The sequence below is a fragment of the Crocodylus siamensis genome, chromosome 1, assembly GCF_052110815.1.
Source record: "Crocodylus siamensis isolate JL-2025a chromosome 1, ASM5211081v1, whole genome shotgun sequence".
Taxonomy (NCBI): domain Eukaryota; kingdom Metazoa; phylum Chordata; order Crocodylia; family Crocodylidae; genus Crocodylus; species Crocodylus siamensis.
The window spans coordinates 411,922,251-411,948,114 of record NC_143395.1 but is presented as its reverse complement, the minus strand read 5'-3'; the positions used below and the strand labels follow the sequence as shown (position 1 = coordinate 411,948,114).

The 25,864-nt window shown below is 45.8% G+C and overlaps 1 protein-coding gene across 4 annotated transcripts in view; it reads right to left on the bottom strand.

The window, feature by feature from the left end:
* TENM4 (teneurin transmembrane protein 4) overlaps nucleotides 1-25,864 on the bottom strand; it is a 757,738-nt gene that overhangs the window by 291,029 nt on the left and 440,845 nt on the right. For 3 of the 4 annotated variants that reach the window (XM_090030685.1, XM_090030687.1, XM_090030686.1), the window contains exon 5: nucleotides 11,645-11,854. The exons of the other annotated variant lie outside the window; for it this stretch is intronic. In XM_090030685.1, coding sequence (XP_089886811.1) covers nucleotides 11,645-11,854 — 210 coding nt within the window. The remainder of the gene's footprint in view (nucleotides 1-11,644; nucleotides 11,855-25,864) is intronic. 4 annotated transcript variants of the gene reach the window in all.

The window sequence follows — 25,864 nt, the reverse complement described above, 5'->3', positions numbered from 1 at the left end:
GGGATGTCTACACGAGCTGACACTTTATAAACGGGGATGTATTGTATTAAATGCCTGGCTTTCATCCATCTCTGTCACACGCTCATATGATTTAAACAGGTTCTTTTGTGTTCCATGTCTTTGCTCTTTAGTAGGTTTAATTGTAAAATGGGAAAAGAAAAGATCTCCCATGAAATCTTCCCACAAAGGACCTCATGGACACATTACAACAAGGGAGCCCAAACTTTGTGATGCTGGGGGCTATGTTAACAATACCTCAGGAACCTTAGGCCACCTCTAATTTACACAGAAATGAATACGTTTTTTAAAGTTGGCAAGAAGGCTCCAGGAGCTATGCTTTGGACTTGCCATCAGAATATTGTGCCTGCATAATAATAATACTTTGCATTTTTATCACGGAGCCATAGAGAAGTAGGGATGGAAGCAACCTCCAGAGGTCATCTAAGCCAACCCCCTGTGTGAGACAGGATCATCCCTATCTAAACTCTCCTATATAATCATAATCTAAACTCTACCCTCAGCCCTGATACAACACTGACCTAACACCCTAACCTGCCACAAGCAAAGCAGGGAAAACACGACACCCAATGTCCTGCTTCTATAAAATGATGTCAATATATGCTCAAGAGGTCCCAAGTAAAGGGTCACACACCCTGCTACAAAGGAAGGCACCCCCCCCCCCCAGTCTGCACCAATCTGATCATGGGGTAAAATTCCTTCCTGACCCCAAATGTGGCATCAACCTGACAAGACTCTCTAGCCAGAAACCTCTGGCTTTGCTCCTAGTAGGAGAATCCCCAGCTGAACCAGTTGAAGTCCCCAGCCTTGGCTGTAGCCAACCCCCAGTGCCTCTGGGAAGGCTTAAAAACACCCTGACACATGTAACAGCAAAACGGGAAGAGGGTCAGGGTAGGAGCAGCAACCAGCAAAGCCCAGAAACGTGGGAATCACCCATGGTAGAAACCAGGCATAGTTATGCCTATATCATCCCTGACTAGTGGCTGTCCAACCTCTTCTTGAACACCTTGGGTGATGGAGAGTGCACAACTTCCCTAGGTGCCTATTCCACTCATTTACTAGTCTCACAGTGAAAATGTTTTTTCAGGTATTCAATCTAAATTTATTGTTCTGCAACTTCAAGCCCTTGGTCCATGCCCTCCTTTCTGCAGCAAGAGAGAAAAGGAGCTTTCCCTCTTTACGGCAGCCCTTCAAGTATTTGAAGACTGCTATCATGTCCTCTCTTAAGCGCCTTTTCCACAAGCTGAACGTGCCTAGCCCCATCAGCCTCTCCTCATATCTTATTATTTGAGGGTCTCAAGGTGCTTTACAAAGTGGGGGAGCATAGCTGTTGTTATTCCCACTGTGGTTATGGAGAAGCCAGGCCCAGAACCATCAAGTATCTTGCCCTACATCACAAAGCAAACTGAACTGGTTCCTGAGTCCCCTGACACTCGTTCCCAGGCTCGAAGCATTAGGAGATGCGGACCCTGTATGCATGGACTTTAAACTGATGATAACCACTGACCTAAGAGGCAAGACCAGCTACCTCAGATGCACGTGGCTTTTCTGTGTAAATACCGAAGATGGGAATGAAAAGCAAGCAAACAAAACTGTTAACCCTTCGAGGCTGGCCATTTTCCAAACTGCCAGCAAAACATGAATGCTTATGTAGGGCATGCAGACTTAGGCTTGCTGTCCTCAAAGGCTTAACCCAATTGACTCCTAAGGAAGTGTGACAGTCTTTCGTATAAATCCTTCCTAGATCAAAGGCTCCTTCTATGCCAGAACTGTCTGTCACATCAGCTTTACTGCTATCCATGGGTCCTAAGGACTTTGTCCTGCTGTTAGATACATGAGTGAGTGTTCCCTTGTTTCTTGAATAAAACCACTATGGTGGCAGAACTTGGGTATGCCTGGTGAGTGGCTTTAAATGGTACAGTGTGGTTCACATCTGCTAACCAGAAGCAGCAGTCTCTTCTGTCTATATTTCAACACTTTGCAATGGCAGGAGCCCCTTGATCAATGAAGTACAGCCTCAGAGATGTTGCCTGCCCTGGCCCCCCTCCACATAGAGCCCCAGTGTTTCCACCTAAGGATATTGTGGTTTTATTCGGGGATTTTTTTTTTAGCTGAAGAGGGTCACACGATGCTCTGGGTTGAGATTAATAGTGTGTTACAATTTACCTGGCAAATGATAATGCAAAGCACAGAAAATGTAAAAAGGAGGGGAAGAGATATCTCCGGAGGCTGGCACATTATTGAATGCTCAAGTCCTAGAGAACAGGCACTTTAAAGCAAAAGAATTGCCTGGATCTTTGCTCCTTGCAAATTAATCAGTGGCCCACAGTGGCTAGCAAATCAGAGTTGACAAATACAGTTCAGAGCCCCCGGGCCATCACTTAAAATGGAGACATGCGATTTGAAAACCACTAATGGAAGAAGCTTTCCAAACCAGAATTCGTTCCCAACTGGGAGCTCCACTGCACCATGAAAACATGATTCAGCCAGGAGTGAGCCACCGTCAAACTCTGCACAGTATTTTCAAACATTTTGCAATTCTAAACGCTCTCATTTTCCCCTGCGGGTCTGGAAGAGCTGTATCAATAACCGTCACAACTCAGCAAGGTGCATACAACCCACAGCGCCTTCAGGAAGCCCTCTGACCTCTGCCTTCTTGGGCTCAGAATGAGGTCAAATAAATCAGTTTTACCTGGTACTTCCAGAATGCCTTTCAACCAAGAAACTCAAAGCATTTACCAAACACTAATTACTTCAAGACTGGGAGAAAGGTAACACAGGATCTTGGTTCTTTTCTTATTTATACTGATATGAATCAGGGGCAACGCCAATTAGGCTAACCATACTACACAGGCAGGAAGCTGGTACGCAAGCAGGACTGAGCCCAGAACTGCACCTGCTTTGCTGCATCATCATGCGGCAGATGGGATAGGGAAAGGTTAAGTGCCTAGACCAAGAACACTTAGGCAGTCGGTGGCAGTCAGATGCAGCTTTCCCACCCCCGCTCTACTCCAACCACTTCCTCCTTTTCGTCGCCCTACTATGCCTGAGATCCCAGCGGGATCTTATCTACTGGGAGCTTCGTTCCCTGCTAATCTCCCTACACTCTTTTTATGAGCGTGACCCGACACAGATCAAAACACTTCAGGCTCTGCAGTCAATAACCATCAAATGGGCAATAAATAAATGCTTCATTTTCTTTAATAGTGCAGAGATTAATTCCTTCTCTGGAGCAAAGACTTCATCATGTATTTGCATGTTACACATTTAAAGCCACAAAGCCAGTTTTGCACACAGGCATCAAAGACCAAGCCCTGCTATTTTTGTTTGTGCTCTGGTACCTTAAAGCCAAATAGCTTTTTTTTTTGCTTTTCCTTTTCCAATTTTGTAAAAATAATTTTTTTTCTCCTGAGATGAGACCCTGCACAGCTTGTCAAGTTTCAGCCTGCAGTGAATTTTTACTGCAGATATACACCTCTGAAAGCAGGGGTTTCAAATGGAAAAGCTGACATAACCTTAACTATACCAGTGCTGCTGTAATGCTCAGGTTACTAGGAATATTTCTGCTGCCAATTCAGTTTAACAAGTCTGAATGCATATAATTTGTTCCAGTTGTCTTTCCTCAGAGTGGGGTTCCTCTGTGCACACTTTTCAATGTGGCTTGCATTAAAGAGGGAGCCCACTCCTATGTAAATTTGCATGCACGCAGATACGGTTTTATCGCTGCTACAGTGCTATAGATCTGCTTTAACTGTTTCAGTGTGGTTTCCTGCCGGTCTGGAAAGGTGACTCCCTAGGCTGTTCTTTTCTGCTGAATGTCACAATCATAACTTTGCTCTCTTGAGCATGGTGAGTGACGTTTACTATCTGTAGGGAAACCACCTTCTGTGCATTTGGTATTCAGGGCCAAACTTGGTCTTGTTAAAGCCAGACTGACCTCAGCTGGGTCCGATTTGAGCTTCAGTGCAGTAAGAGCTTGATCCAAATCCTGTTGAAGTTAATGGAAAGCCTCACACTGACTTCAGTGATGGATGTGATCCCACAGTATATGAGTTGCTTACCTCTGGTTCATACTTAAGCCAAGCAATTGCCAGTTTAAACAAATAATCTCATTACACAAACCTAAAACACAAGTCAGCCTTCAGTAAGACCAAGGCAAGTGGCCACCTAAAGTATAAATATCCCATGGAAGCTTATATCCCATGCCCTATATCTAACCTCCCATACTAACCGTAAGAGTGGAATTGGAGGAGCAGCACCCGAGGACAGCTCCATTTTCCAGCAGGACTGGAGGGGAATAATGCATGATCTGATCCACTCCACCGACGGTGCTTAGAAAAGCTCTTCTCTTGGCAGGAGGAAGGAGGGTCTTGATGGTCAAGGCAAGTAGTTGTGTAGTAAGACACTTACTGGCTCTGCAGCTAAACAAATCTACTAATCTGGGTGATTTCAGTGGACACAGTAAGAGATGCAGATGTTCAGAAGCTCAGAAATCTGGTCCAAAGTGATTCAGGCCAGATACACGATACTTGAGGGGCTCAAATAGGAACTTAGGGCCCCCTCTATGCATTACACTTATGCTGCGATTTCTGTGTTAATCACAGCATAGATGGCAAGGGAGCCCTACATGCACCCAATTAAAGGTGCTATAAAATGGCAAACCAATCATAAAAATGTTCACATATAACACTCCTTTCTGTGGTGCCTTAAACTAAATGTGTGGCCTGTCCAGGGCTGTTCCAGGGCTGGTGTTGACAAACACCTGATTGCTGGCTCCAGCCCGGGTTTCCAACCGGCCCAGTGCAGTCCTGGATCTGTGGCTGAAAATCAGATGAGGATTGCACCTGGTCATGCTGGACTGAGGGCACATGGCTTTCAACTTGGTGGTGCAGGCAGAGCCTGGGATCAGGATTCAAGGCTACACTGGCATGGGCAAAGGGAAAGGGTGTGATCGGGATCCGGTACCTAATCCCAAAATTGCACCTCTTGCTATGCAAGTGTAGAACAGGAGGCATTATTGTTGGGACCGGGGGTCAGATCCCCAGGTGCCTTTCAATGACTGTGTGCCGGGGGCCTGCGAACAGATCAAAATATATTGCATAACAATTCTTTCCTGTCAAAAATGCCTCCTTTTTACATTGCTTTGTTGCAAAAAAACCCAAACAAGCCCTGTTTTATCTTGATCTTTTATCTTTGTTCGGTTTAAAATACCTTTTACTGATTTTTTTTAAAACACATTTATGAAAAAACTGTTTAGATCATGAATTTTTTGGGGGGAGGGGGAAATTCTGCTATGTGAATAAGGTGATAACATCATTTCAAAATACAATTGCCCATTACAAAACCATGATAGGATAAATGGGAAGCTGCCAGAAAATAGTTGATAAAAATTATAAAGAAAAAAAAAGATTAAAAAAACCCAAGAAACCGGAAGTTATTTCAAATTCAGATTGTTGTAATTTTTTTGGACCTACTCTGACCTCATACTTGAAGAAAATTTTGGCTTGGGACATCCTGTTCCTCAGTTTCCCATACTCTAAAAGCACAAGCAGTGCTGATTCCACATAGGTGCCGAGAGATTGGTTTAATATACATTTCCAACTGGCACCGCGATCCCCTGATGGAAAGCTACTAGGGGCTGCAATGGCTAATGATCATGATCGTACTTAGCGCATTTAGCAGCAGAACATCCTTCCTGTTCACTTGCTGTGAGGAGGCAAAGGGGCTTTCCTGGGCCTTGTGAAAAAGCATCAAGTCATACATAAAAGAAAATGTAATATAATCGGTATTCATTATTTATAATTAGATGAGAAAAACATCATTTATTAATACCATAGTATCAAAGGTTCTGCTGTGGTCCCCTTTCAAATCCCTGAAAGTTCCTCCCTTTGTCCTCACAAAGCACCATTGTCTTTCAAAAGGCTTTAATTATTCCATTTTTCAGCCCTCTTTCACATTCTGATTTCTCTCTCTCTCTCTTTCAGGCTCTGAGCCTGCAAAGGCCTAAGCCCGTGCTTGAACCTGTGAGCATTTAACACCTCTGGGACTAGTCGTGCACATGGGTGTGTATGCAAGGGTAGTCACAGAACCCGATTCAAAGCTGACTAGTTAATATAAGTCTTCTAACTGACTTCAGTGGGCTTTGACTCACAATGGTAAGTTCTGTATGACAGAAACTATATGCTTTTTAGAGATATGCACAGCACCCGACACACTGCTGATCTACACAAATAGGAATAATGAGGACGATAATCCTAGGCATATCTATAGTTGTGAGCAACTTGGTGCAGAGAACACGCATTTCCGACTACTACTACCTGACTACCCTGACGAAGGGCATTTATACCGAAAAGCTTGCTAAGAAGATTTTTTCCAACTATTTGAGTCGGTCTAATCAAAGATATCGGATTTACCCGAAGAACTTTCTCTACTACTACTGGTAGCCCTTTTCTACCTGTAATGCTATTGCTCAGCTGGTGTAAAATGGCATTGCTCCACTGACATTTCCAATTTAACCAGCTGAAGGTATGAGAAAAACCAAACTGTATTACCAGGCTGTCCCTGTTTAGTTTTCAAGTGTGAGAGATCCTGGGTAAATTCTGGAGCGTGTTGTGCCGGGTGGGGGGTGGATGTCGCAGCGGTTAAGTAGGTGCAAAGCTACTTCTAAGGGAGGGGATGAGAGAGAGAGAGAGAGAGAAAGTAAGTGTGCGGAAGTAAGTTAGGGACTGAAAACAAGTTTTCCGGTCGTTACCACCTCAGTGAGAAACACCTCAGAGAAACCTACTCTTATGGAGAGACAATGTGAACTCCCCCTATGATGCTTGCCCAGGCCCAGAAAGAGCGAGTAATTCAAAGTGCGGGGCAGAGGAAACCTTGCGGTTGCATGAGAAACTATTCCTTCCTTCATTCTCTCCGTTCAAAGAAACCAAAGGGTGGGTGCTGGGGACTTGTCGCTGTCAACTACCGGCACAAAGAGAAGAAAGGGAATGGGGAGCAATTCGACCCACAGTAAAACCGTGTTTGAGAGCAATCTATAGGAAGTGCAGATATGCACATGCAGCTCCGTGAAAGGCCGTAGCCCTCTGCGGGAGAGCTCCTCTGCCATTGACTCTAAGGGAGATGGCTCCTTGATCCAGCCCTTATTCTCCATGGAAAGAGTCCTGCACCAGCTCCTCAGCCTCCCACCGGAGAAGACTTATGCGAGTGCACACTTGTGTGTAGTTTCATTGACCTCTACGGCTGCAAGCTCACGCTTGCACTGCCTATGCATTATCGATGGTGAGTGCATGTGCTGGCATTCAAGGTATAATAATAACTGAGTGCCACGGTGACTCTCAGCTTCATTTTGGACTGAAGTAAATTTACACCGAACAACCTAAACGAGATCTCTACTGAATTGTTTGTGAAGAAATGTCCTCGCTGGCATCAAGGGAACAGGACTAGTGCAGAAAAAGGGGCTGAAGAGAAGCAGGCCCGGGAACAGTATGTGTGAGAGACTTAATAGATGGGAAGATGTCAACCACACTTGGGCACAGGTTTTCAAAAGGGGCTCTATCACCCCAAGCCTGTAGTTTCCACCAGAAGACAGCCGCTTATACCTGTCCTGAGACCTGTGACTTTTGAAGGGGCTTTCTTCAGCTACACAGATGTACCCATGGGGGTACACGGAGTACCAGAGTCAAATTTGGGATGCCTGTCTTTAAACACTGATATAGGCCTGCTTTTCTTTGGCATCTTCTAATGTTGTGCATGCTCAGTTCTGTGTCTTCTGAAGCCGAGTGCCCAAAAAACGGTGCTTTTCAATGCTGTGGGTCTTCATCTAAGTTACTGAATAGAGAAGGCTAATTCTAAAGGTGCTTCTTTTACCTTTGCATCCTCATCTAACCTTCCTATTGTCTAGTTCAAATGCCTGACACAAGATGGCAAAAAAGAAAACTTAAACACACTTAACAACAGTTCACACATTTAAAGATGGTCCAGCAGCAAAGGAGTATAGGAAGTCTTTCAGGTGTAGATCTTGGGGTGGAGTTAGGTACCTGATTATCTTTGAAAATCTGATGCTTTATCTCCCGGCTTCTCAGCTCCCCGGGGAGGTAAACAGCACTTCCCTGCTCCACAGGGAAGCTGTGACAGTAATTAAAGATTGTGAGGACATCAGCAATGGTCCCTATAAGCAACTTAGACTGATTTCTAGCTATCACTTCTCCTGCCTGCCTTTGCTACTTGCTAGACACCATGACTGCATGATTTTTATTCACTGAGACAGGAGTAAAAAAAACAAACCTGGGAAAACGATCAACACTGGGTACCTAATTTTATGGATTTTAGAAGGCCCTGATTTTCTGAAAATGGAGGAGTAATGGCACCTCCTAAAACTGAAGTCCTTTTACGATGTTGCACGTTCAGTACCTGACACTCGAGGCATCCAAGATCACCGGCCACTTTTGCAAATCTGGACCAACAGAGCAAATGGAAAAGTCCATTTGATAGCGAAAAATCTGTTAATTTTTGGTATTTAGCTGCACACGTTTTTAGCAAATCCAGTATGGTTTTTACCTTGAGAATGCCATTACGAAACACAAAGTGAAATGCAAAAGAAAGAAAACATCGGTGCCTCTCCTTACCTTCCTTAATTCCGCGGTACTTGTTTAAAATGTTAGCAGACTGTTTTCCTAGAGCACTCGTGTTCGAATTGAATGGAACGGAAAAAAAAACCCCAGTCTAGCGTATCTTCAAAAAGTAGCATATTTCTTAAGTTGCATGTGCATTGTATTTGCGATTTACATGGGGATTTGCAACAGCGGTGCAGCTCCCTGGGTGTTACTTACTTTGGATGGGCTCCTCTCAGACAGAGTTTACACAGCTGTGGAAAGAAAACCTAGCAGGGATCAATTAAAAAGTGCAACACAAATCCTTCGCAAGGCATTCTCAGGCAGTCCCGCTGCTGAGGCAGCTACTATGCTCAGCGACTGAGTGCTCTAACTGTATTAAACTTCGTTCTAACCCAAATAAGCTTTTACTAATTTTCCCTGTTTAGGGGACATAAAGAGCTGCCTTTGTCATTTAAAGTCTGAGCTGCCTAAGCCTCATAGAAACAGAACTTTATGGAACTAAGGGAATTAAATCCATTTACAGAGGTCAGAAGAGTCTTAGGTTTTTTTAGACATGATGGGTTTGGATGCTCTGTGCTTCTTATTCATGAGAACTCCCGGCTTATGGACTGATAGGATGGATAATAAATCAGAGTGGCTTTCAAAGGTCACCTTTGTTTTTTGCTGATAGCAGAGTGACGGTGACATCCTAGCAGGTCACAGATGTGCTGGATTTACCTGCACCTCTCATTATTGAACAACTAGAGTCACCAAGCAAATGAGACCCCAGACACACTGGGACATATTTATTACCAACCTGCAGAATTTTACACACAAAGAAGGCCCTGGGGACTGTAAAGTGTCTACAAACCACTGCAGAAAGCAGCCAGAAGAGGAGTAGGATAAATAAGTAGAAAGGCAAAGAACCTGAAGTCTCACTAACTCACCACCAGCACATCAATAATACAATAATGTCATCAACCCACTGCAGACTCTGAACAATGCTTTTTCTGTTGTTCAGTTAATTAGTAAAAGAAGAGATTAAGGGCTTTAATCTCTCTGTGTCTTTCCATCTCTCTCTCTCCCAGGCGTTTTACCTGGGGGTTGCGTGCGTGTGTGTGCGCGCGCGTAGACGAGCAGAGGAATAAAAACATACCTATGTTATATTACGATCTTAATTACCACAAGTGCTAATTTGGCTTTCTCTCCAGCCATTATTTCCTTTTGAATACATACAGAGGAGATAAAGAGGTGTCCAACAGCAAACACCAAAGGGTCACCCACAGGGCTGCAAACTTAACTGTGCCAGTGGGCTGGAGTGGGGGGAGGGAGCGGGGGAAATGAATTTTATGCATGTTCCTGAATGAATGCAACATTGTATTTCCCACTGCTTTCCTTATGATGACAATTCAGAGCAGATAACCTTCTCCTTCCAAAAGCCCTGAAGGAAAGTTTGTTTTTACCATAACAAATGCAATAAAAAGGGGAAAAAAAGGGAGGGGGAACTGAGGAGGGGTGGAATAAATTAAATAATGTCAAAAGGAATCAGGACTCGTGGTAGAGGTGATATCTTTTAGTAGACCAACTAGATTTTTGCAAAAAACATTCTTTAATTGCAAAAATCTAGTTGGCTTAATCGTTTATTGCAAAAATCTAGTTGGTCTAAGAAAAGATATCACCTTTACCATGAGTCCCGATTCCTTCTGCCTTGAGAGCAATATGGCTACAACCTGGATACCTTAAAAATGTCAAACTTTTCTCCCCCTACTTTGAAATAACCTATAAGGAAACCTTCCTATAAGCTTAACATAAATGGGGCTAAGCTGTTGCCAGCTGCTCTAAACCTCTTTCACCTTTTTCTTTTTCTTTTTAAAGATATCTATGAAAGGCTTTACCTTGCTCATAAATCAGACCTGTGTGCAATTATCACTCAGGCTGGATGGCCGTGGGTTGAGTGGCCCCTGTTATTTCATTGCTGGTATCTGCACTATGTCAGGTTACACCATCCCTGATGAATTTAACACGTCCTTGTCAATGAGCCTTGTCTTCCTAGTTACGCCTCATTGTCTAGAGGAATCAGAGTTGTAAAACAAAACTTTTATTTCCCTTGCCCCCTGTTTAGGCAGCGTGCTCTGTGTAGGGATGATCCTCAAAGCAGGGAGGTAGTGAGTACCCTCAACTCCCACTGAGGTGGGGGAAGTTGGAAACATAGTGCTCTTGCCCCAAATATATCTGGAGGCTGTTTCTCAAGGGAACCTGGAGAAATGTGGGTCCATAAGCCATTTGTGGCCTATGTGTGTGAAGGGAACATGCGGGTGTCACTGTCACGACTCATCTCTAGTCTAAAAACCCATGGGCTGAGGTTTTAGGAGGTACTTTTTTCCATCAGCATGGTTGTAGTGTAGCCACCGAGACACTTTTACATCTACTCCAATCTGAAACAATAAAATCAGACTCAACAAAATGCTGCTGGCAGGCGTGACGTCATCCAGGATACATCCACCTGGCCTGTTCTCATTCTACCCAAAGTGACATTTCGTAAAGCATGATTTTTCACCTGAGCTGGCAATGAAACATCAGCAGGAACAGCAAAGAAAGTCACTGGCCTTTTGCAGACGGGGCCCGATTTTGTTTGCCAAGTTTGTTTGTTTTTTCCCGCATCAAAGGGGAGGGGAAAAAACCCCCCAACTCAACAAACAAAACTCTCCCGGGTGGTGGGTGGCATTTCAGCACCGCTGCTGCACAACCAAAAGTTTCGGAGCTGGGCTCAGGTGCCGTCTCGTTGGGTGGCTTGTTCGAACCCGAGCACGAACGGTTCATTTAGCGGACAGACAGGGGGATGCCATCCGCAGGAAACAGCGAGGTTCAATGCAACATCGTTTTCCAGATATTAGCAGCAAATTGCAAGCAGGAGTCATCCAATAAAGGGTGCATTAATATTCAAGCCCGGAAGACAAAGCAAACCTTCATTGTACAGGCCCACACACATCTTGTAAGACAAGCAAGCAGTAAAGTAGGTAGAGAGAATAACTCACCATTGGCAGGGACACAGAGGTTTCCAGAGCCACTTTTAACTAAGAATGAATTAGGGACAAACTCTTCCTCAGAGTCAGAGTCCTGGGTTGGCTGGGCCACACCATTGCCTAGCAACCTTCTCTGGCTCTCATTGGCCGGTGGGGAAGGGGGAGGGGAAGGGGACTGCTCAATAGGGGTTGATGAAGCGGATGAACAATGCAAGGGAGGACCTGTGAACCACAAACACAAAACACAGACAGAAAAAATAAAAATTTATAAGGGACACAAGGAAAGTCAACAGAAAGCATGCACAAAGGGGAGGGGGCTTTCCGAACAGGACGTACTGCACATATTTATTAACGTGCCTGCGTAATTAGCACTGTGGGGGAAGCGAGACGCTGCATAGGCATGTCTTGCTAGACTTAAGAGACATGCATAGACTCAAATATTCGCATGGTGCAGTTTGTGTCTGGGAAGCCCCGTGGCTTCTGCCAGTGCCTACGCTGATATAACGAAACGTGCACCGCGAAGCAAAAAAGGTTGCACTCCAAACCGAAGCTTATTTTAAAAGGAAAAAACCCCAACTTTACAATATTTATTTGCTCCTATGCTTTCTTACCAAAGTATCTGCAACTGGTTTGGGGGTTGCATTCAACTGCTCCATTGTGCTGGTTATAATGCAAAAGGGCCTTTACTCAAAGTAAAGCCCTTACTTGTATGAGTAAAGGGTACAGAGAGATCCACTAACATTGCATTAGTGCCTGTCAGGGAGCAAATGGAGCTAACTAGTCCCAGGGCAGAAACAAAAAGTCAATCCAGACAGCGCAGTTTCACTGATGCAGTCAGAAGGGATGCACTAAATTGGAGTCTTAGGTAATATTTATATAGTGTACTCCTGCTGACTTCGAAGGAAATGGGATCCGGAGCATACAAAGTATTTAGGTCCCAGCTCTAAAAAACACGGTGCAAAGAATCTGCAGGATCAGGGCCTGATATCAGGCAGACTTTGGAAAAACACTGGCAAACCGAAACCCTCAAGTAGCTGAAAGAAAGCTACTCACGCAGCTAAGCCTCCTGTCAGAATATGTGCAGTACATCACTTAAAAACAAGGGGAATATAAGCACAGACATATAATACATTAAAATACAGGACAGTGTTTTTTTTTTCCCTTGAAACGTTTTCTGGGAGAGTCAATGATTAATCGGTCACATTTTCCAAAAAGTTATTAAAAATCCATCAAAATTACTCAGAGCTGAAAAATCACCAGAAGGAAACTGTCTGGCTTGGTAAAAGTTCTTGTTTTAAAGAACCTCTATCTGAACACAACAAAATTATATGCCACAGCATAGTTGAGAAGCAAGATTTGTGAGGCAGAGTAAAATCTGTTATTGGACCACCTTTACAGTTGGGGTAAATGTTAAGAGAAGCTTTTGGTCACCCAATGCCCTTCTTCAAACTATACTTGCTTCCTTCTCCAATCCGAGGAAGAGCATTTTGTGCCTAAAAGTTAGTCTAACGTCTGTCCCAGGGAAAGCCGGACCAATAAAAGGCATTGCTGTGCCTCACAAATCTTGCTGCTTGTGTATTCCCTGGACCATCGTGGCTGCAACAACACTACAATGCTACAACAGCGTAGCTGCACAGTATTTCCTACTAGACACAAAGTTAACACGGTAGAAAGAGCACACAACCCCCAAACAATTGAGCACGAGAAGGTTTAGAAACCTAAAAGGCCTCTTTTGCCCCCTTGGTTTCCTCCCACCTTAGTCTTGGTCACTGGACCTTGTCATGATGGCATGGGGTGCCTCCCTCTGGAAGTTGCCTCCCGGGTATATGCAGATCCCGTACCTGGTAGAAGGGTCCTACAGCATTTGACTGCATTGTTTTTCCGCGAAGGTCTGATCGCAGCTGACTGCAAAGCAAAGGTACTAGAGAATGCAGAGGAATGAAACCTGAAGCTGCCTGTTCTCGGAGGTGCTGCGAGTAATTGTGGCTCCCCTGAGAAGTAGTCAGTCTTGGCTAAGAAGTCTAAACTCCTGTGTACCAACAGTGTTTTGATTACATTCGGTGCTGTCTGCGCCTGAAGCCATGAACCCTATGTATTTTATTAAGCTCTCGGTTGGATTGATCTGCGTGTAGATCCCTCCTCCCAGCTCCGAGACATGGTTAACTCGAAATCTCTGGAATACAGTCTATGGACTCATGGCCACACACCCTTCCTGCGAGGGGAGGCAGAAAGCTGTAGATCTCCCTCTGCAGTAACTGTGTAGGTAGTAAGGCAGCTGGAGGGAAAGACGGGGTATTTATTCTCTAGCCAGCGAGAACGTGGGCTTATGCATGTGCAATGGCTTGGTGGGGGAAGTAGGAGCGGGGAGGCAGTGTCGAGTGGTTAGAGCACTAGCCCAAGACTTGGGAACCAAGCGCTGCTCTGCAACAGCTTTCCTTTGTGACCTTAAGCTCCTCACTTAGCCTGACCATACTTCAATCTCACAGTCTGGGAAATGGGAATGATCGCCTATAGATGTAGTTAACCCTACATGTCCCTAAGTCTTTGAGGCAATGAGAGGAACATGGGCTTCCAAGGGAGGTGGTGCTCTCCCCTACCTCGGGGGTCTTTAAGAGAGGCTGGATAGGCATCTGGCCAGGGTCATCTGACCCCAGCACTCCTTCCTGCCTATCTCAGACTCGATGATCTATTGAGGTCCCTTCCGACCCTAACATCTAGGAATCTATGAAACACACATAGTGGGGGGATGCGCAGGCCTTGTACAAACAGTTGATCATTTTCTAGCCCTTTTCTACCCCTGTCTACAAAAAGGCAAGTTTTAGTTGTGGCCATCACACTCAGAGGAGCACACCCCCTTAAAAAGATCAGGCCGGGGAGGGGAATGGGTTTTCTTCTTTGTCCTTCCCCAAACTGGCCCCTGGCAGAGGTCAGGCATAGTGGTGTAATTCCATTGACCTTTTCAGGTTATCCTTGATTAATTCTGGTTTAGCGGCGATCCAAATCAGGCCCAGCACTGAACTAGCTAATCCACAGGCCTCTAATCGATGGAATCAGAATGGCTTATCCGTGGCTCAGAGGCCCTATAGTAATTCACCTTCAGCACAAGTTGTGCTTCTAGAGCTGCGGGGGTGACCAACATAAACTAGAACAGTCCTAATTCACCACAAAGTTGTTCGACTCTAATATGAATTCTACACATTTCTAGTATTTCTGCTGTGAAACCCTGAATCCTAATGTGCTGCTTAATAAACTGGAAGATGCTTTATCTATGTCTCCAGGAAGCCAAGTTCCTAAATCTCTCTCAGAATTTAGCTCTCCAGGCCCATAATGACACAAGAAATGTCACCCTGGGTCAGACCACAGGTCCATCTAGCACCCTATCCTGTCTCTCATAATGGCCCTATTCCAGCTGACAGAAGATAATATTTTCCAGCCACAGAAACCCCCACAACATACAAGCCCACAATATTTTCAACCCCAGATTCTTTATGAAATCTTTATGAAGAGGGAGATCAATAAGATGACCAAATCTAACAAATGTATGGGAATGGTAAAAGTAGGGCTACCCTACTACACTTCACACTCTCGGTGCTTTGCCCAAGTCATGCAGCGCACGTGGCAGGAGTATGACAATCTGAAGTTGGAACGGTCCCACGTGCAAAATGTCAATGCTTCTGTTGGTTTGTGTCAGACAGTTTATGCTATTTTGCAATAGTTTTTGATACTACAGTTCCCTAGACTTTTCCTAGTGTGACCCTTCCCCAATACTGAAATAATGGCAAGGTGCAAAGAAAAGCTAAGGAAAATTTTTCTCTATAGTCCACACTAGACTTTAATCACCTACACCCTTATCGAATACACATTCAAGTTCTCTTGGGCTTCAAGGAGTGCATGATCTGACCTTTTATATGGAAGATTTCAGTAAGCTCATGCATACTAACAATGCTATTCGCATATGCAGTCATTTCCAGGGCACAGACACATACTGTTGTGTATCCTGGAAAATCCCCCCCACCTCCTTATGCAAACAGGATTGATGTGGATGCAAGAGGGGATTCCACAAGCTATTGTTTAAAGAGGGTCATCAGTCAGTTTTGCTCCTCATAGCTGTATGGATTTCAATTCACATGTAAAACGTACATAGGCACAATAACACCTTCTTGTTAAACATATCAACCATCTCCGGTGTACAAATCAAATGTATCTGATAGCCTCGTATAAACAATTCTCTAAGAGCATTATCTGCTTCTTGTTGATTGTACAAAATGCCAAAAATAAATGTCATCATCTAACAAATCTAAAGCCAGCAGTGGGTCCAAGACACCAAGCTAAATCCTTTACTTTACTCATGCAGGTAATCTCACTGAAGCCAGGGGGACTATGTGCCTGAGTCAGGCAAGTAGGATTTGGCCCATCTGCTTTCGTCCTGGCTTCTAGAGGAAAATTTTCTAATTGATTAGTACAAAATGAATTCACAGCAACAGTGGGTTGCTATGGAACCTGAGCAAATAGGCCAAATCCGTTGACAACATGTGGTATTTCTCCTTCAAAAAAATATAAAACAGAAGGACCAGATCACCCATTCATTATGCACACCCTTGTAATTTGGAAACTAATGAAAAGAAAAACAAAACCAATTCCAAGGATGGGCCCCTTGGCATCATTTTGTATCCATCCCTTGTATCCTTTTTTACAAGGAAGAGTCCAAATGTTCTTTGGACATGGAGCACAAATAATAAAAAGTTGCACAGCTCTGTGTGAATGATATGCTACTTTCACTGGTTAAGGAAAAGTGAAACATAAACTTCTCATTGTACTTATATGCCAGTATTTCAGCTTAAACAGCATGGCAGGGTGTCGGACTAGATGATCTACTAAGGTCCCTTCCGACCCTAGAAACTATGAAACTATAGACCTTTTTTGGGGGAAAAAAACAACAACTCCCAAAACAGGGAAAGGTATGTTGAAACCTCTAGAAGATTTAGAAATATATTTAAGAATCACAAATTTTGGAAATGGTTTACCAAAAGGGTTCTATTTCCCTACTTAAAATAAACCTGTAAAATTCACACAGCTACTTAAAAACTGGAGGGAAAAGACAGAGAAGTACCACACTGGTCCATAATATTTCAGGAAAAAGTTCAGAAAAATAGTAAGGAAAGCTTCAGTTCATACTATAGACTTCAGTTTCATCTTGCAGAAGTCATTGCATCCCTTCAAAGGCACTGAACACCGCACAGGAGTGGACCCTTAGAAAGTCTACCATCAAGAACAGTTATTAGGAAGTCAGTAATTTAGGGCATGCAAAGAGATGCCCAGCAATTAAGGGCAGTGAAATGCCTCTCTTGGGATCATCATAAACATTAAATTTGTCCAAAACTGGTTAGATATCAGGTGCTGTTGAACACTGATTTTTCACACTGCAAATGCCTTAAGGCAGGTATTTCACTAGAGTTAATTTATAGTTTCATAGTTTCATAGTTTGTAGGGTGGGAAGGGACCTGAGTAGATCATCTAGTCCGACCCCCTGCCATGGCAGGAAAGAGTACTGGTGTCAAACGACCCCAGCAAGATGTGCATCTAACCTCCTCTTAAACACCCCCAGGGTAGGAGCCTGCACCACTTCTCTTGGAAGCTGGTTCCAGCTCCTAGCCGCCCTGACCGTGAAGTCGCGCCTCCTGATATCTAACCTAAACCTGCCCTCTGCCAGCTTGTGACTGTTATTCCTGGTCACTCCTGCCGGTGCTCGGGGAAACAGTGACTCCCCCAGTGCCTGCTGATCCCCCCTGACTAGTTTATAACAGGCCACAAGATCCCCCCTCAGCCTTCTCTTGTGGAGGCTGAACAGGTTCAGGTCCCGCAGCCTATCCTCATAGGGCCTGCCCTGCTGCCCCCTGATCATGCGAGTGGCCTCCTCTGGACCCTCTCCATGCTGTCCACATCCCTCCTGAAGTGCGGTGCCCAGAACTGGACACAGTACTCCAGCTGCAGCCTGACCAGTGCCGCATAGAGGGGGAGGATCACCTCCTTGGACCTGCTCGAGATGCATCTGTGGATGCATGCCAAGGTGCGGTTGGCCTTCCTGACTGCCTCCCCACACTGCCGGCCCATGTTCATCTTGGAGTCAATGATGACCCCCAGATCCCTTTCCGCCTCCGTGCTGACAAGAGGGGAGTTCCCCAGCCTGTAGGTATGGTGCCAGTTGTTCCTCCTGAGGTGCATCACCTTGCATTTGTCTGTGGTGAAACCCATCCTATTCTCGTCCGCCCACCCTTGTAACCTGTCTAGGTCTGATTGTAGCCTGTTGCATCCTTCCAGTGTGCCCACGTCCCCCCACATCTTAGTGTCATCAGCAAATTTGAACAGGGTGCTTTTTACCCCCTTGTCCAAATTGCTGATGAAGATGTTGAACAGTGCGGGCCCGAGGACCGAGCCCTGGGGGACCCCACTGCCCACGTCCTTCCAGGTTGAGAAGGACCCATCCACTACCACCCTCTGGGTGCGGCCCTCCAGCCAGTTGGCGACCCATGTGACTGTGTGAGTGTCTACACCACAGCCCCCCAGTTTCTTAATGAGAACGGGGTGAGAGACAGTGTCGAAAGCCTTCCGGAAGTCCAGGAAGACTATGTCCACTGCTACCCCTGCGTCTAATGATCTGGTGATCTGATCATAAAAGGCCACCAGGTTGGTCTGACAGGACCTGCCACTGATGGACCCATGCTGGTTGCCCCTAAGCATGCAGTCCCCTCCTGGCCCCTCCTGGATGTGTGCCAGCATAATTTTCTCGAACAGCTTGCCTAGGATCGAGATAAGACTAACCGGCCTATAGTTTCCCGGGTCCTCCTTCCTGCCTTTTTTGAAGATGGGGACCACATTGGCCCTCTTCCAGTCCTCTGGTACCTCACCAGAGCACCTCGAGTGCTCGTACAGCCGTGCCAGGGGACTTGCAATGACCTCGGCCAGTTCCTTTAGAACTCTAGGGTGGAGATCACCCGGGCCGGCTGACTTGAATACGTCCGACCCCTCCAGAAGCTCCCTAACTAAATCCTCGCTAACCCATGGCTCAGGTGTGCCTCCCCCATTGGCCAAAATATTTAGAAGGTTATTGTCTACAATAAATGAATTGTTAGCATCAGATTTCTATGGCACCGTCCACTAACAACTTTCAGCTGCAGCCTGCAAGGTGCTTGCCAACACATTGAGCATTTCAGCCTCAGCATGATGGAGCACTCCTTATGCTCAGGAGACGTAAAAGCAGGCAGCAGTCTGTCCCAAGTAACACAGCAAGTCAGTGGCAGTGTCAAAAACAGCCCCTTCAATCTGTTGCCTCTTCATTCGGCTGGATCAACCTTAAAGTCTATTTCTCATACCTGAAAATACCATATCGAATAGCAAAATACAATAACATAATATCAGGAAACAGGAAAAAAAAGTCATGTTGCTATTAACTAGAAGCAGGAACTACCGTAGATATCAGTTCAGAATGGATGCATCAGGTCACAGCCGCTAAATTGCTTATCTTATTATACAGCCATAAAAAACTGAAGTTGATAACAACTCTGCCTTAATTATAGTGGCAATGCCAAGCACCATCATAATCAAAATTACACTATCCCCAAAGCCTTGCCTTTAAAAGAGGCCTGATAGTCATTCTGGATTCAAAGCCAGGCTGGATAAATGTTAGGAAAAAAAAGCATACTCCATAATCTGCTGGCTGAGTTCATTACCCTGTCAAACCAAAAAAAAAAAAAGAAAAAAGAAAAAGGGAGCGAAACATATGCACCTTTTTTCTGTCCTCCTTGCACAATGATTTTGAGCCATCCTGCCTGCCATCCAAACTAAATCTTTTTGATCTAGTCTTGGAGCTGAAGAAATCCATGACCAGCATATACAACAGAAATGTGTTTGTATCTGTAACCAGCAAAAAAAGGGGAAGAATCGGTCCATTTTGTGCATATCATTTCAAATGGGCTCAACCCCACAAGCATGAAGTAATACAGTAAGGGTGAGATCTGCGATGTGTGCATGGTTAAGATGAGCTGTGACAGAAGTATCCTCAGAGCTGGCGTCAGGGCATCCCAAACCACGGCCTTTGACATGGGTTGTGACATGGTAAGGCGGGGAAAGGTTTGGGGCGGCTACCTCGCCTGCTTAACAGTGCTTTGCAGAATATAAAATGCAGTAACTTGCTCCACTTGTATTTCAGGGCATTATAATCCCTGCTGATTTAAAGAGGGGAGAGGGAGAAACAGCTATGCAAGTCTGGCATGTAGATTTTTAAGGCGAAGGGGAACAGGCTATCTGAAATGGACCCTTGCTTAGTGCACGTTAAAATGCTGCTTTTTTAGCTGACACAAGTCTGGCTGCCTTGGAGTTAGGTAGGGAGTAAAACCCCCACCCCGAATTGTCCTGAGGACTCACAGCATATCGTGCCTTTCATATGGACAGCAAAAAACACCTCTGGAAAAAAGCAAGTCGAGCTAGCTTTCTGGCAAAACGTGGCCGTGAATCATAGAAATAAGAAGTTGTTATTGAAATTTATTGCTGTTCTTTAACAATAGGTGGTCACAACATTGTTAGTTCAACAGGAAGTATATATCATGTGCTAGGAATTGATTAAAAATTTTTTTTTTTTTAAAGCAGCCTTTGAAAACTATTCTTAGTCATTTATATTTCCTGGGGTTTCACCTGAGCTTTTTTTTTATTTTATTTGATTCAATTTTGTGGGTTTGATGTATGGCTGTAGAGAGAGGAGGGAAAAAGAAAAAAATAAAAGGAACAAACGCGTATCAGCTTAACAAGAAAAATCCGGGCAGTTATGACGTCTCCAAAACTCAGAAATAACTAGTGGGCCTTGAAAATGTAAGAGAGTGGTGGCACCCATCTAAAAAAGCCTGTCACATTAGAAACAGGCCCATATGAGGGCAGGGTGAGAGAACTGCACTCATTTGAACTGCTGCTAAGGACAGGGTCATATGGGACAGATGTCACCAGGGTTCTGGGTGACTTACATCGTCATTTTTTGCGGCCCCATTTCACATTGCACGCTCTGAAAATGGACATTTGCTTTACACCGGAGATTACCAACCTGCAAGCCCCGGGCAGGGTCCGGCTTGCTAAGCCACTGGATCTGGCCCACGGACCCAGGGGAATTCGGCTGCGTTCTGGTGGGGAGGGGGCTTTACCTGCCACACACTGCTGCAGCCAGGTAGCTTTGCCCATGCCACAGCCAAGCGGCAGGGAAAAGCAGCGGTCAGATCCCAGCACCTGCCCACCTTAAACCTGAGCTGGGTCATTCTGGCTTGCCAGCCCCAAAAGGTTGGCAAGTGTTGCTTTACACCACTGCCTGCCAGTAGGGCATGGTCATGATGAAAATGCCTTTCCCATGGATGAAATAAGTCAGGATGGATGACCGTTTCGGACAGGAATTCCACTATCTCCCCGCTCACCTTTACTGAACCCGGCCTATCCTTGCGGGTTGCTTTGGGCTCACAGGGAAGCGATGATGATTGTAGAGAGGAGCTTCTGCACCAAAAGCTCATGATAAGATAAGTATTTTGTTCATTAATACTGGATTTTGTCAAGCATTTCCCCCCATTTTTGACTAGGCCAGCCAGCCAGGTCAAGAACCCAGTGAAGGGACACGGGAAGGACACCTACTCCTTTCTGTCTATAGCTCATCAACCACACTTCACAAATAGGCTGGTGGAGAGCAGGCTCTTTTGGGATGGCACCAGGGTAGATGCTATCTGCATGTCAGACAGAAACGCAGTTGTCAGGGAGGCTTTGCTTTTGATAGAGGGAGCAGCTTCCTGCAAGCACAGAACGGGAAGTCGCATTCCTCTACCCTTGCAGAGGTTCGTGGGCCTATCGAGGTCATGTTGCAGAGGTCCCTCCCTTCCTGAAACAGGGTGAGAGGAGAAAGAAACAGAGAGAGACCATGCTCTTCTCTCCTCCTGCCCCAAGAAAAAGTCTGGACCAACTAAATCAGCACAGGGATGTGAGCCAGCAGAAAACGACTGTCCCTTGAACGGAGCTGAGGAGAAAGGAAGGAATGTAATTCCTTTCGTGCCCTGGGGTAGTACAACATTGGTTAAGATGGATTCTGCCACCCCTTGGAATAATAGGCCAAGTTTCAGAAAATTAAATTAGAAAGTGCATGAGCTAAACACACACATCCCTACCCCTATACCCACAGCCTACCTACCCATCCCTGTGGGTCATTTGTGGAAACAAGAGTGGAAAAAAAGCCTATGCAAATTAACTATACAATTTTCTGAAAATCAGATCAAACAAACGTGACTTTGGTATTACACTAAAGCACGAGTAATTAATCTCATTTCCAAATGCAAGAGAGTCTGGACTTGTATCTCTCTCCAAAGCAATAAATAAACAAATGAATAAAGGTCAACCTAGATATATAAAGGAAAAAATATATGGAAGGAAGGAAGGAATGAAGGAAGAAAATTCTGTATATAGTTATTATACGTAATGTAAATCTCTCTAACATTTGTGTTATTTCTTCGTGTGTGAAATATTTATGCAAATCATCCATATCCTCTAACATTTTAAGGGAAGCACAGGCCTAATTATGGATCAGCATTACAAAAGCTTGCTTGGCTTTGCTCAAGCCCAACTCGTAAAAGAATAATGTAATCAGTAGAAAGGATGATGAGCTGCCCATGAAATGGCCTGTCTCCATCTGACACTAATGCTCTCTCCGATCCAGAACACCCCGTATAAAGTCTGAAGGTCACTGCAAATGATCACATGTAAATCTTCTTAAAGGCATGTTTTTCTCTCTGTTTCAGAAACAAAGTTTAGATTTTGTAGAAGTTGTTTTCGCTAAGTCTGTTAATGAAAAGGTTGCCATGAGGTTTGCTGAACTTTACTTGCTTGCCCAGGCAATGTGTGGGAAGGGTAGGGGGCAGGGGCACGGGTAACTGCATAGTTGTTTAACTGGTGTGGACAATATCATCAGTATTTTGTTCATTAATATTGGATTTTGTCAAGCATTTCCCCCCATTTTTGACTAGATTAATAAAGTGCCTTAGAAATGTTTCCAGGCTCATTTACACTCATTGCTTTTGAACAAGTCAATGAAGCCAGACCTGTGAAAAAGTGAAAACTAACATAAAACTGCACTGTATCATGTATCAGAGAGAGAAACTAATGAATGGCATGGTCCAGAACAAAAGTTCAGCCAATGGTCATCAAAGGGCTTGATGAGTCTCGTAAACTAGTCTAACAGGGGTAGAAACATACTGCATTTATTCCAAGTCTGGAGAATATGTTGTTGGCCAAGCTATGGTGCTAAGAAAAGTGATGAGATGCAGTTTTTGTTCTGTTTAATTGGCAGCTGCTACTAGGGACTGGTTGTACATGCCACGGGGGGTTAATTCGGTTTAGTTCTCCCTAAATTGAAATGGTGGGTTTTTAAAAAAAACTGTTTCAATTTGGGAAGAATTAAACTGAACTAAACCTCTGTGGCACGTACAAAAGGGTGGGGGCCTGAACCTTGCCTAACTCTTCAGCAGTGACAGGGGCAAGCTGTTGGCAGGGTGAGTGGTCCCTAAGCTGCACGGGGGCCCCCCAGGTGGCACCGGCCTGCTGTTACACACCGAGGTAGTCCCAGGGGGTGCCACAGCTACAGAGGAAAGCACTGCCCCCTCACCCCCGCAGAGGGAAGCACTGGGCCGGCCCCTGCACAGTTTAGGTAGGCAGGCAGGCTCTGGGAGAAAAAAAAAAAGATCAGAATTGACGCTTTTTTTTGTCTTCAGTGGAGCCTGCCTGCATGGGCTGCCACTGGGTCCCACAGTCCCTGAGCTGCGCAGGGCCCACCAAGCCCCGAGCATGTCAGCTTCCAGTGTCCCGTGCACTATTGCACTTTGTTAGGTAGCAAACTAAAGCACCGCGGAGGTCATGGGTGACGGCTGCCACTTTAGTCAGAGGGGGCACATGCTCCCCCTGAGACCAGTCTCGCTGACTGGTGGAGAGAATCGCCCCACAGCCAATCCTGCCAACCGGTGGGGGTGACCACTATGGCCAATCCTGCAGACCGGTGTGGAGGGGGGCGGTCCACCGTGGATGATCCTGAGATCTCTGCAGCCACTTCCAGGAGTGGCTGCGGCTGCTTCTGGGAGCAAGCACAGGCCGATCGCTGCAGTCACTCCCAGAAGCAATCGGCTTGCGCTTGCAGGGGGGGCACCAGCACTCCCACCTGCTCCCCGCCCATCACCTAAGCAGTGAGCTCGGCCAGTCAGGGGGTGCACTGGCACTCTCAGGGGGTGCACGGGCACCCCCTGGACCCCCTATGTGTCACCACTTGCAGAGGTGTTTTTTCTTGCTATGTACCAGTCATTTAAAGTGGAATATGCCACCGAGTGTGCAAACAGCAATGCTATTATAGTGGTGCAAAAGGGGATTTAAGCTGCTTTAAAGGCCAATTTTGTGGCGTATACGAAGACCCATCATGACTACAACAAAGAAGATGTGGCAAGGCAGAACAGCAATGTAGGAGACCCCTAGGTGTCTTCTGTAGGAAGACTGAATGGCAATAGTAGAGTAAGTGCCAGTTTCCGTTCCACATATTGGCTTCCTAAGTGCAATTCTATTCTACACTGTTCAAGTCCTGGAAAACCGTTAATGCATCTACTTTTTCAGCAGGACATCATCCACCCCTTAGGACAAATCACAAAAAAGCAGTGAGGAAGATGACGGCCCACCTACCTTTTGAATTAATATCTTTTCAGGGACTTAGGAAGGATGGAATAGAAATACAGGAAAGAACCTAAAATCTACCTCAGCACATAAAAAAAGGAATATAATATGGCCCAAAGTGTCTAGAGCTGGGATTCGAATTATGGGGGACTTGGGGGCGGGTAGGGCTCAGCTCCCTCATAAGAGATGAGAGGCCCCCTGTAAGATTTGAAAATCATAACCTGGAGCGGGGGTCTCCGATTCTATTAGGGCATCGTGATGGGCACCCCAATTGTTTTTGCAGACCTGCACCAAGAGTCAAAGTGTAATTTGAACCCTGTCTAGAGCAGTGGTTCTCACCTATTTTTTCTTGCTCAAGGGAGATGTGCTGCCCCTGCTCACTTTGTCTTGATGGACGAAGCCCAGGGGGCACTTACTGTATCCCATCCGCAGTGGTGGCACTGCCAGTCTGCACTCTTAAGCAGGCCAGCAGCAACAGCCTCCTGTCAGGCCCAGTTGCTGTGGGGTATCCCCTCCTGCTGCAGGCACTTCCTGATCCACCCCTACAAAGTGTCCTGGAAACAGAGGCATGGTGGGGCAGTTTCTCCTGGCAGCGGTGTCAGGCTGGCACCCTTATCAGACACACACCACAACTGAGGACCAGGATTAGGGCTAGAGACAGACATTACACATAAACTGGTTTAAGTGATCAGAAACTAGTTTAAATCTGTAACAGAAGAGATGTTCAGTGTATATAAACTAGTTTCAAAATGGCTGAAACTGGTTTGAGAAAAGCCCTGGTTGAATATAGTATCAGCCTTAACTGATTTGGGTCAAACTGGTTTATGCAATGTCTGTCCAAGATGCCTTCCTGGTTTAACTTAAACCAGAGTCTGCCCACATCCCAGCATGCTCTCTGGGCTGGGCTCTCTGCTCAAAACCAGTCAGGCTGGCTGCCCCTCTGCTTCCCACCCGGAGCAGGAACAGGCAGGGGTGGGGGTCTGGTCAGGGAGAGGTTTAATTCCTCCTCTCTATCCCACCAGCAGGGACCTGAGCCGGGGCTGCCAGGTGCTCCCCCCTCGCTGTGGCAGCAGTAGGGCACCATGGCCCTTGAGGCAGAGCGGGGCAGGGAAGAGAGTTAGTCTCCCCTCTTCCCCCACTGGCAGCCAGGTCTGCCTACCATTGCCACCGTCCTCGCTCCCTGGTGCAGAATAGGCCCCATCCTGTCACCTCCACTGGACGCTGGAGGGAGGAGGAATAACTCCTGTCCCTGACCACCCCAAGGGGTGCTGCGGGTTAGCATCTGGCCATGCCCCCACCCCACTGCTGCAGCGGGAGGGGGAGATCCCTGGTTGGGGGCAGCCCCTGTCATAAAGTTGAGGAGTGTGAGCCACTTCCTTGTGGGAGCGCTATCCTGCGGGCAGGCAGCACTGTGGTGGACTGCACATGGCAGCATCAGCATCCAGAGTGGGCCAGAGCCCTCCCAGCCCCCCAGTGCCGCCACACTCTGCAGCAGCTTTGCACGGCTCCACC